This window comes from Impatiens glandulifera, chromosome 1 (assembly GCF_907164915.1).
Source record: "Impatiens glandulifera chromosome 1, dImpGla2.1, whole genome shotgun sequence".
NCBI classification, from domain to species: domain Eukaryota; kingdom Viridiplantae; phylum Streptophyta; class Magnoliopsida; order Ericales; family Balsaminaceae; genus Impatiens; species Impatiens glandulifera.
In genome coordinates this window covers 98,009,350-98,021,073 of record NC_061862.1, presented here as the reverse complement: position 1 = coordinate 98,021,073, position 11,724 = coordinate 98,009,350, and the positions used below count along the sequence as shown (strand labels likewise).

Sequence of the window (11,724 nt, the reverse complement as noted above, 5' to 3'; positions counted from 1 at the left end):
ATACATACAATTTAAATAAAAACAATTACTTTAATTTTTATTATTTTTAACATAATTATTATTTTTTTATATAAATATGATTTCTTTATAACAAAAATATATGTTTATTTAATTTTATATTTCATACAAGTATTATTTAATTTTTTACTATTAAAAATTTTATTTAATTTTTAAATATTTTTATAATATTTATAAATAATTTTAAAATTTGAATTAAACTTATATTAATCATTAACTCATACAATTTATTTTATATTTTGCATTAAATATTAAATTTATTTTTTCATTAGTTTTTATTATTTTAACATAATTATTTTTTAAATAAATATAATTTATCTATAACAAATATTATTTAGGTTTGTACTTTTATATTTCTTATATTTACAATATTATTTATTCTGTAAATATTAATATAAATTATAAATTAAAGCATATTTACATTAAATGCATTAAATATTATTTAGATTTGTAATTATATATTTCTTATGTTAAAAATATTAATTATTTTTTAAATACTTATTTCTTATATTAAGAATAATACATACAATTTAAATAAAAACAATTACTTTAATTTTTATTATTTTTAACATAATTATTTTTTTTTATATAAATATGATTTCTTTATAACAGAATATATGTTTATTTAATTTTATATTTCATACAAGTATTATTTAATTTTTTACTATTAAAAATTTTATTTAATTTTATTTAATTTTTATAATATTTATAAATAATTTTAAAATTTGAATTAAACTTATATTAATCATTAACTCATACAATTTATTTTATATTTTGCATTAAATATTAAATTTAATTTTTCATTAGTTTTTATTATTTTAACATAATTATTTTTTAAATAAATATAATTTATCTATAACAAATATTATTTAGGTTTGTACTTTTATATTTCTTATATTTACAATATTATTTATTCTGTAAATATTAATATAAATTATAAATTAAAACATATTTACATTAAATGCATTAAATATTATTTAGATTTGTAATTGTAATTATATATTTCTTATGTTAAAAATATTAATTATTTTTTAAATACTTATTTCTTATATTAAGAATAATATATATTTTTTAAATCAAAATTATTACTTTTATTTTTATTATTTTATTATTTTATAATAATAATAATTTTCTTTTATATAAATATGATTTCTATATAAAACAAAAATACAATATTAAATTCATAAAATATTATTTAATTTTTTTATTGTATATATTATATTAAAAAAAAGTATTATTATTTTTTTAAAATATTTATAATGTTTATTTTCAAATTTTACATTAAAATTATTTTCATAAAATTGAAATTTGTGTAAAATATATTCAAAACGTATTAAATTTTGTCATTTTTATTGAATCAAATATAAATTAAATTTAAATTTTAAAATACATATAATTTAAATCAAAACTATTACTTTAATTTTTATTATTTATAACATAATTATTAATTTTAAATAAAATATAATTTTAGTGTAAATTTTATGTGCATAAAAGCTATTTAGATTTTTCTAATTTTATTTAAATTTTTTTAAAAAAATATATAAATAATTTTAAATTAAATTAATATTTATCATTAATTCATAAACATATTTTTATAATTTTTAATTAAATTTGCAATAAACTTATTAAAATCTTATTTTGTATTTTATCTATTTAATAAAATATTAAAATTAAAATTTAATTTACATAAACTTTAAATCAAAACCATTACTTTAATTTTTTTTATTTTTAGTAAATTAATATTATTTTATATAAATATGATTTCTCTATAACAAAGTATAATTTTAGTTTAAATTTTAAATTCATTAAAATATTATTATTTTTTTACTTATATATTTTTATATAGAAAATATTATTTACTTTTATTTATTCTTATAATTTATAATGTTTATAAATAATTTTAAAATTTGTATTAAACTTTTATTTATCTGTTTAATTCATAAACAAACTTAATTAAACTTATTAAATTATATTTTATTTATTTAATCAAATATATTAAAAAGAATTCATTAAGCATATTTTCAATATATTTAAATTTACAATAAAATTATTAAATATATTTTTACATCTTATATATTTAATCAAATATAATTAAATTTAAATCAAAACTATTACTTTAATTATTTTTATTTCAATATAATTATTAATTTATATATTTTATACATATAATTTCTAAATATATTTTAATTAAATACATAAAAACTAACACTTTAATTTTATATAAATATAATTTTTTTTATAAAAAAATATAATTTTAATTTTTAAATATATAAAATATTATATAGGTTTTTTACTTATATATTTCTTATACTAATAATAATATTATTTATTTTTTATAAATAATTAAATTTTGAATTAAACTTATTTATTGTTAATTTATAAACACATTTTTCTATTTTGTGTTAAATAGTATTTTCATTTTATTTTAAATAGCAAACTTATTAAATATAATTTAAATTTTAAATTATATTTAAATATAATATAATTTTGTATGTATATTGTTTTTAATTAAATATAATTTAAATTTTACATTTAAAATTATTTTTATTAAATTTAAATTTGTATTAAATCTTGTATTCTTTTATTCAATTAAATAAAATTTATATTTAAATTTTTAAAGACATAAAATTTAAATCAAAATAATTTATTTAAAGACTATTATTTTGATTTTTTTATATATAATAATGATTTTTTTATAAAAAAAAATATAATTTTAGATTAAATTTTAAATACATAAAATACTATTTATTTATTTTACATAAAATAAAGATATTGGAAAAGAATTTGGTTACTCTTTGAATTCCAAAATGAATTTATTTAAGTATAATTATAATTTAATAAAATTTATTTTCTTAAAATTTAAATTTGAATTAAAGTTATTAAAAACTTATTTTGTATTATATTTAATATTTTTCTATTTAATCAAATATAATTAAAATTTTAAATACATAAAATTTAAATCAAAATTATTACTTAAATACATAAAAAAGTATTTTTTTTAGTTTTTTACTATTAAGAATATTATTATTTTTTTAAATATTCTTATAATATTTATAATTAATTTTAAGTTTTGAATTAAACTTATATTAATCATTAATTCATAAAAACAATTTTATATTTTTCATTAAATATTAAATTTAATTTTAAATTTAAAAACTCTTATTTAATTTTTTTTTATATTTTAACATAATTATTTTTTATATAAACATAATTTATCCATAAAAAATATTATTTAATATTTTATTCATATATTTTTTATATTTAGAATATATTATTTTTATTATTCTTTATATATTATTTTAAATTATGAATTAAAGCGTATTTATATTAAATTTGTATTAAAATTATTAAAATTGTATTTTTTTTCTATTTAATTAAATATAATATTAAATTTACATTAAATTTATTTTTATTAAATTTAAATTTTCATTAAACTTATTAAAATTGTATATATTATATTTAATCAAATATAATTTAAATTTTACATTGTAAACTTATTTTCATTAAATTTAAATTTGAACTAAATTTTGTATTTTATACTTAATAAAATAAAATTTATATTTAAATAAAATAATTCCTTTAATTATTATTATTTTGAATTATTTTTTATATATAATAATGATTTCTTCATGCCAAAATATAATTTTAGATTAAATTTTAAATACATAAAATAATATTTTGTTTTATATAAAATACTAATTTTTTTGAATCTAATTAGAAGAGAAGTAACATAGTAGCTGTTGAAGGACAAATTATTTTTTAAAATATTTTTATAATGTTTATAAATAATTTTAAATTTTGAATTAAACTTATAATAATATTTAATTATTAAACACACTTTTATATTTTGTATTAAACGTATTTTCATTCAATTTAATTTTTCAATGATATATTTAAATATTATTGATTATTCATAACATTATAACATTTTTAATAGATTATTCACTTCAACTTAAAATATTTTAAATGAAATCGAATTCGTAACATTTAATCTTTTAGAATTTACTTTTTGGGGACGTATCTAATAAATGAAATTGGGATGGGTTTGAAACAAAAATTTTCAAAAAAATATTAAAGAAACAATTTGATCAACATAAATTTTTTCATATTTTTTGAGAATAAAATAAATAAATAGTGAATTAAATTACAAAAATAATAAATAAATAAAATTGAGAGTTATAACACATTTTAATTTATTTATTATTTTTACGGGGTGAGCTGATTCATCTCAATTCTACTGTATATACGTCTCGAACTCTTGTAGTTACATGTTGGATTTTGTGACACTTTATAAACTCAATAATATCATAAAATTCTCTACAAATTTTTCTCTAATTCTTTGTTTCACTCAATTTTTTTCTCTACTATTCATAAGTGTTTTAGGTTTGGGTTGAATTTGTGGAAATTAGTTGATTTTTACAAGTTAGTCAAAATATAATGGTTCAATTTTATTTTTTATTTATTTTGTCAAATAGGATTAGCTCACTTACACCTAAAGATAAAAAGAACGTATTTAATATTTTTTTTCTGATGAACAAACTTGAAACCATTATATATTTAGCAAAAATTGTAAATAGAATTGAATTATCCCACTACAACACCAATTTTTTCTTATTAGTAAGGATAGGCCTGGACCCATTTGATAAGGATTAGCTCACCATAATAATCTTATCCTATGTTTGCTCAAGTCAAAAGACATGAGTATTAATTTGTTTTTTTGTATTTGATAGGCAAGTATACTTAAATCTTATTTAATAAAATAAATATTTTAAGAATACAAAAAAAAATCCAAATACTGAAAAAAAGTAATAAGTATATATACTAAGAGGAAGTTTTTTTAATAAGAGAAATATTATCAATCATTTTTGTTTGACTATAGAAAAAAATCATTACAAATTTTTATTAAATATATTTCTGCATTATTTATCATGTTCACATGTATCAAAAGGGTTTCTCGTCAACCCTTCTTTTAAAATTAACATAATCAAGCAATATGCTCTTAGTTAATTTGCTATTTGATTTATTTGTCTATGTACTTTCTTATTTTCTATTCTTGTGATTTATTAATCACGTGGATCACATTTGTTGGGTTTTTTTTAATTTAACTTAATGTCACTACATAATTTGCATGTTTAAAAATATACATGATAGTCATGTGAATTATTTAAATGAATTTAGTTTTTTTTAGAATGTATGTATTTGATTAATTATTGTAAGTTGATGTATTTGTTTGTTATTTTATTGATTGGTTTATATACTTTTAAAATGATCGGCATGATTTGAAATATTTATACAAAGGGTTAGTTTGATTCAATCTTTTCATAACTAATTTCTTTCAAACTATTATAACAACTTATTAGCTGACAATAAAATAAATTAAATTTAGCAACAAAATATCTCAATCTTTCTGGATCTCTTTTGTCTTAGATTTTTTAGAACAATATAAAATTGTCTCCACTAGCTCTATTTATATTATTTGCAAATGTGATTTAGTCTATAATGAAATCCCAAAATTATATTATTATTATTTTAAATTAATCATTTAGATATGATTCCATTTATATTATATTATATCAAATAAAAAAATCATATTATATTGAGGATAAGGATCATAATAAAAAAGTAATTTAAATCAATATTAAAACACAATTTATACATTTTTAATATTAAATATTTTATGTGTAACGATTCTTATTACATAATTTTTTCCATCTATAAAATGAGAGTTTTTCATGACTTCCTACTAAAGGAAACTTAAACCACCATCAAGACCATGTTTTTTATGAAGACTATGAGAGGTTTTCGTATATAGGTGTTGATTTACGTTGAAGTAGGGTTATATTGTGAGATTCGTGTTTCATCCAAGATTTTAAATTTTTATTTCCTTCTAATATTGGAAACTAGCACGCAATCAAGATCCATAATTTTCCAAAGGGCTCCTAGTGATTTCAGCTACCATGAATTGTGAGACACCTTCATTAACTAGAGTATGACCATGGATTACAAGCTTCTAATTAACTATTCAACCATGTCTAATTGGGATCAAATTAAGGTCAATTGGGAGTCATTTGAAAGAAGACAGACTTTGTCTAACCATATTGATTACATGAATGGTGTGAGTATTGTTGATGAAACTAAAGATATCATGAACAATGCTTTGAGTTTGAGTAATTTGATTATGGAGAAAGGGGAAGGAAGGATACTGATTTCTGAATTAGGTAAAACACACAATTGAGATGGAAAATGTTTGTGAAATTATATGATTTACGACAATGAAGGTTTCATTTTATTTTAGGAAAAATGAAGAAATTTGAAGAAAAATTTAGCAAATCAAATTGGAGGGATTGAAGAGGCTGCCCCTAAACAGCCCCACGGGAATAAGTGAACATATATAATTGCTTACTATTGTCAAAATCTCGGATTATCTTGCAATTCAATCCCTACTAGATATGGGTAAAATCAATTTATTGGTCCAAAATGCATATAAAAGTTATTACGATTAACTTGTTTATTTAATTTTTATAGTTGTAATGGATGTGAACCAATAAATCTTAGCTGTCAACTAATTTTCAATATGAAATTATGCTTTTATCCATTTATCTATGAATGTTATAAAACAAAATTTAGTAGATCTTGACTTTTAGATGCTTGAGCCACAAAAGTCTTTCATTTTTCTTGTCTATGAGTATCCAAGTTGAATACAATGGATGTGTTGTTTTTGCTATTTTGGCAATAACAACAAATTTCAATGTTGATGGCTTTCAATCTATAAAAAAACAAGACAAACTATTAAGGTTTAATCAAAGACGAGCTAATATATTTAACAAAATAAATCATAATTATGATTTTATAAGTTTCAGTGCTAAAAGATGTTAATTCATATGGTCAATTAATTGAGATCCAAAACATATTTTACAAAGGCAACTAGATAGAGCTTTAGTTAAGTTAATGTATGATGGAGACTAATAAAAAAATTAGTTTTTAGAAATAAAATAAAGTTTCCAAGTGGAGCTTTAATTTTTTTTTTAATGAGAATTTATTCAAAAAGAGAACCAACTCAAAATAAAACGTATAAAAGAGTAACTTAAAAAACTTAAAACTCAATCAAAAAGTTTTAAAGTATTAGTTAAAAATACCCCTGTTCTTAAAAAACTTAAAACTCAATAAAAATAAGTTTTAAGGTATTAATTAGAAATACCATATTAGGGTGGTCCGGTGAAAAGAGACGACCTAATAAACCAAAATGTTACAAGTTTTGATTCACAAAAAAACGTTTTGAATGACCGTGGGTGTCATACTAGTTCTCCTTAATTAAAAATAATAATAAATAAATAAAATAAAAAATATCACTTCATTCGTGCTTGTCCTCTCGAAATTATTTTTAATAGGAAACATAGTTAACATTGATAACACTTTCTAAATAAAAGTAAGACTCAAATTTTCAGAGAAAAAACTATCTCAGGGTTCAAAAAATTCATACACTCCATGTACAAAGCAAAAAAGATGGAGTCTTGTGTCACCCTATTCTATTTCTAGACATAATTGTGGCAAACTTATCCAAAGCTTCTTAATATAGTGGGCAGGATTAAGCATAAGCCGAGTGACGTAGGTGCACAAGAGTATTTCGCGCCATAATCATCTCTTTTTATAAGTTCTACTAACCAAATTTTTTTCCGGGTGTAACCTTGTGATAATCTATGGTCATGTTCACAAATAAGAGTAGAATAATTTTACTGTACTAATCTAAAGTAACTAATAAAAATTGTCAAACTCAGAATTTAGAAGAAAATTGGATTATACAGTCACTACTAAATTTATAAACTAATGAAATTAGAAATTACTCAATTATTTTAAATTAAATTTATGAATATAATTAATTTCTTTTTAAACAAAATAAGAAAGAAAAGTTATTTTTGATTGTAGGAATACCACAAACTACAATGCTAATATCACATTGATTATGTGATATTATTTTAAATAATTTTTCATATTCTTTAAAAAAAAATATATTAATATTTAAGATATTTTTAAACATCTTATTCAAATTTCAAATAACCAATCATTCAACCTAATTCAAAAAAAATAATAATATATTATTAAGATTAAAAACCAAGCCTTAATTATTTTCCATAAAAGTTATTATAAGAAATAACGGATATATAAGCAAAAAGTGATTTCTTCTATGTCCCATTTCCTCGAAAGCGGGGCGATCTTAGATCTCACATAATATTCGTCCTCCTCCCGCTAACCATGTACTTGCCGCGCATCTCCCCCGCCGCCGGCACCGGCACCGGCACCGCCACTACTGTCAGAAGCGTCGCGGTTTCAGGCGATGTCGTCAATTCACGGCCGCCGCCACCAAACAGTAAACTGCGTTTACTCTGCAGTTATGGAGGGCGCATAACCCCACGCCCTAACAGTAAATCCCTCTTCTACGCCGGCGGTGAGACTCGCGTCGTCGCCGTCGATCGTCTAACCACAGGTTCATCTCTATCCTCTTTCACCGCTCACCTTTCTCGGTCTTACAACATCAACCGTCGTTTCATTCTCAAGTATTTACTCCCAAATGAAGACCTCGATTCTTTAATCTCCGTTACCAACGATGAGGATCTAGAGAATATGATTGAAGAACACGATCGCCTTGCAAACTTTCCTCAATCATCTCGAATCCGATTGTTCCTTTTCCCTGATCAAAAGATTGATTTGATCGGATCGGAGATTCTCGATACGAAGGCTGAATCCTGGTTTTGCGATGCGTTGATGAACACGAAGATTACTGGTCTTGATAGTTCGGATTCGTTAATTGAAGCTTCTCGAGTTGAGTATTCGAATAACTGTAGCGATTTGAAGCAGGGTTTTGATTTGACTTCAATTCCTGAATCAATCGTGCTGGATACTAGCTCGTCTTTTGGTTCCTCAAGCTCGTCAGTATCAATGTCGAATTTGGGCTTGATTGGTGCACATGGAGAAGATACCGCCGTCAATTTGCCGGAGAAGAAGGTTAAAATTCCGTCTCAAAGTTCAGTTGAAAGGTAATTTTACTCTATTTCTTTCTTATAATAACAAGATTATCCTAAATTGACATAAACACTCTATATGTGTAGAAAATTGGAATATTTGTTGTTATTGAATAAGTAATAGGATTGGATACTTCCCTTTGCTATGACATATGTTCTTCAATAAATGTCTAAGTTTCGATTCCCATTAAGAACACTTTGATTGATTCCCACTAAAACCACCTTACTTGAAATGTGTATCATAATTGTGTAGTATCATATTAGTTTCCTCTAGATAATTTCAATTCCCATTAAGAATCCCTTAAATTGAAGTGGAGTTATGATTAGTTTTCACTAAAAACGTCTTAAGTTAAAGTGAGGATCATAACTGTGTGGAATCGTACTAAGCTTACTCTCGAGAATGAACCCTGGATTAAAAAAAGTGTTGAGGAAGCAAAACTGAAATTTTGATACTATTTTTTTTTTTGGGAAATTTTTTTGATACTAGTTAGTTGAGGAAGGAAAAGGAACTAGAACTATCTCATTGAATATATTATTCACTTGATAATATAGATTATATATTAATAGGTATAAAATCTGTAACTTATTAAGTAATATTATCTTAATCAAATTTAAATATTTTCAATTATATTATAAAGTGATAATATCCCCTTAAATCTTAGTTTTAGATCTGGTATAAAGAGATATTATATTTTAGTCCTGCAATATCTCCCTCAAATCTAGGTGTTATTTTTTTAAACCTAATGTAAGAGTTTTAACTTTGAACTCAGAGTTAATTAACTAAGATTTAACTTAGAACCACAATCTTAGGCTTTTACAGGAAGTAGTATTGTATTCGTTTTCTGACTCTTTGCAATCTAAGTTTCATTTCTCGCTTTCTGTGTTCGGTTTTATTAAAGATTTCATTTCTACCCTGTCTCGTTTTTTTGGTGGCCTTTCATTATTAGGTTACTTTGTCTCTAGCAACTTGTTTTATATCATTTTTTTGTTGGATGGAGATGAGATTTTGATATCTATTGTTTAACTCTAATTGAAAAAAATAATGAAATAAATCAACTTAATTATTGAAACCTCTACCAATAGCTTGTAACCTAAATTCTGATAATATGCAGAAAACAACTCAAAATAGTTCTATTATTAAGAATGTTATTCCTTATCTAATATACATTATATATTTATGCAAAAAAAACTACCTAATCAGATTTCATTATTATAGCATATCTTTTTTTTAAGGCTATCAACATTCACTTAACTTAAGATATTCTTAGTAAGAATCGAGGTTTAAATTTGCATAAATGCCCATTTTACTTTCTGAACTTTGACTCGAACTTATTTTGCTTCCCTTACTTTTCAAATTGTCTAAAATTACTTTATGTTGTAATTTTTTTTTGTTAATTCATTAATTTCATGAATCATCTTTATACACAATCATTGACTTAAATATTTATTGATTTCTTAAGTGTATAGCAAGAACATAACCAAGTTAATAATTATAAATCTGTCCAAACCAAATATAGCCAATGTTGTTCCCTCTTTAACCAATGTTATCTTCTTTGTTGAATTCTCAGTGATGTTACTAGCACCACAACTGCTCTCCCTTTCATACAGACAACAACAATCTATCAAGACCAAATTCCTTCAAATATCATTGAACAAGAAAGCTGCATTATCCATGATCCTCCTCCTCCTCCATTTACAGGAATTTACATGCCAAAACATCTTCATCATCTTCCTCCTTACCATTCTCCACAGCCAGATCACTCACAAATCCACCAAGAACTGCAATATATTCAACCACTCCCTCATTTCATACCCCAATACCCTCCAAACTCTCAACCCATCTCATCTTTCTACCCAGTTTACTATTCCCCGATCCAGCAACAACCCACTTTAACATATCACCCAAACTCGCCATACCCATTTTACCCTTTGCCTGTCAAACCAACCCAAAAGGGCAATATTTCTATGCAATATAATACAGTAGACTCTCTGTATCCTCCTCGTTCTTCCAATGATACTCCTCCTCCTCTAGATCAGAACCAGCCACCATTGGAACCACCAGTTGTTGATTCGATTTCTAAACCGAATTGTGAAAGTGGTTATGAGGAGGAAGCATACAATCTGATATACAAAACTCAACCTGCTTCACCGTCGTTGCTTGCAATGTATTATGAAGCTGGGAAAGCATCTGCCTCGAAGCCTTTAATGAAAAATTGACGTCCAAAAAGGGATTCATAATTTCATATACTATTACAGTTTTGTGGTAACAATATTTATAGTTTGTATGGAAGTGACACAAATGAGTACTGCTTACTGAAACTGGTTCAAATTTTTATTATGTTTCTTGTTATAAAGAATAAGTGTTTCCGATGGTTATTTATTTGATACGTAATACCCGATAGTTGATTTTATTCATTATCATTCCGTTTTCTTTAGATGTTTGAAGCTTTTTGGAATTGCTATTGAATTCCATAATCCTTTACTATTTGTGTTAATGTTTTTTTTTCTGGAATGATTTTCCTTAGATGCTTGTTATAGGGTAGCAATGTATATCCTTAATTCTCCCATGATTTACATTTAGTTATCTGTTTTTATTCTTATTTAAAGTACCAAATTAAAGTGTAAGATGATTGATAAAGAATTGTTGTGGAAGCCTAATCTTAAGTTAAAATGAATGTGCTCATATTAT

General features: G+C 22.3%; 1 protein-coding gene across 1 annotated transcript; it reads left to right on the top strand.

Annotated features, from left to right (window-relative positions):
* The first annotated feature begins 8,207 nt into the window (after nt 1-8,207).
* On the top strand, nt 8,208-11,424 carry LOC124919386. The gene is made up of 2 exons (XM_047459619.1): nt 8,208-9,050; nt 10,604-11,424. Exons 1-2 carry the CDS (start codon nt 8,269-8,271, stop codon nt 11,250-11,252), a joined length of 1,431 nt encoding a protein of 476 aa, XP_047315575.1. The 5' UTR covers nt 8,208-8,268; the 3' UTR covers nt 11,253-11,424.
* The last annotated feature ends 300 nt before the right edge of the window (nt 11,425-11,724 follow it).